This window comes from Mitosporidium daphniae (genome assembly GCF_000760515.2).
Source record: "Mitosporidium daphniae strain UGP3 chromosome Unknown contig-459, whole genome shotgun sequence".
Lineage (NCBI taxonomy): Eukaryota > Fungi > Microsporidia > Mitosporidium > Mitosporidium daphniae.
In genome coordinates, this window is record NW_013546335.1 from 1 (window position 1) to 732 (window position 732).

The window sequence follows — 732 nt, forward strand, 5'->3', positions numbered from 1 at the left end:
GGTATTTCTTCGTCATAGATCCAAGATAAAAATGTGGGAAAGTCAATTCTGGTTGAAAGCAAAAAGTTGTAATATTTGGATGCCTCTTTGGCATTTGAGCTGATAAATTGAATAAATTTCCGTTTCTCTTCACACTTGACAAAGGGATAAATGCGTGCAAGAAAGATTTTTTTAAGGAACAACCCGGGATTCTTAATATCTAGAACAAACTTTAACAAATTTTCTAAAGAGATGGCCAAATTTCCTTTTGCAAATTCTACAAAAGCCGGGTTTGTGCCCAGAGGTACAAATCGAAGTGGGGTCTTTTTTGAAATCGTTAAGCCAGGGCTGCAACCAAGGAGTCGGATTAAGTTGAGCACAATAAAGTCGTCATTTGGTGCAAATATGGAAAAGGTATCTCCTGCATTGATAGTCCCATCAAAGGTAAAATCTAATTTTAGTGTCGATCTGAGGGACTTTACCAACAGCTCTGTTCCCATATAACTACATAGGCTAATCCCAGGAGTCGAGTCCCAAAAATCCTTACACGCTGAAAAGTACGGATTCCTGGATATATGGGATTGGATGCTAGAGCTTTGCGAAGGGAATCCACCTTCTAAAAATGCACTGAGAAGCATATCGAGGGCTTCCATTTTGAAAAATCCACCCATGCACATAAACACAATAGGCCTTCAAAATTATAGGGTTAGGGTTAGGGTTAGGGTTAGGGTTAGGGTTAGGTTAGGGTTAGGG

The 732-nt window shown here is 39.6% G+C and overlaps 1 protein-coding gene across 1 annotated transcript; it reads right to left on the reverse strand.

Moving 5' to 3' along the window:
• On the reverse strand, nt 1-632 carry DI09_463p10 (uncharacterized protein; the record flags this gene model as incomplete). The annotated part of the gene is made up of 1 exon (XM_013382074.1): nt 1-632. A coding segment is annotated over one exon (632 nt), but the record flags the coding sequence as incomplete, so codon positions are not given.
• Between the last annotated feature and the right edge of the window lie 100 nt (nt 633-732).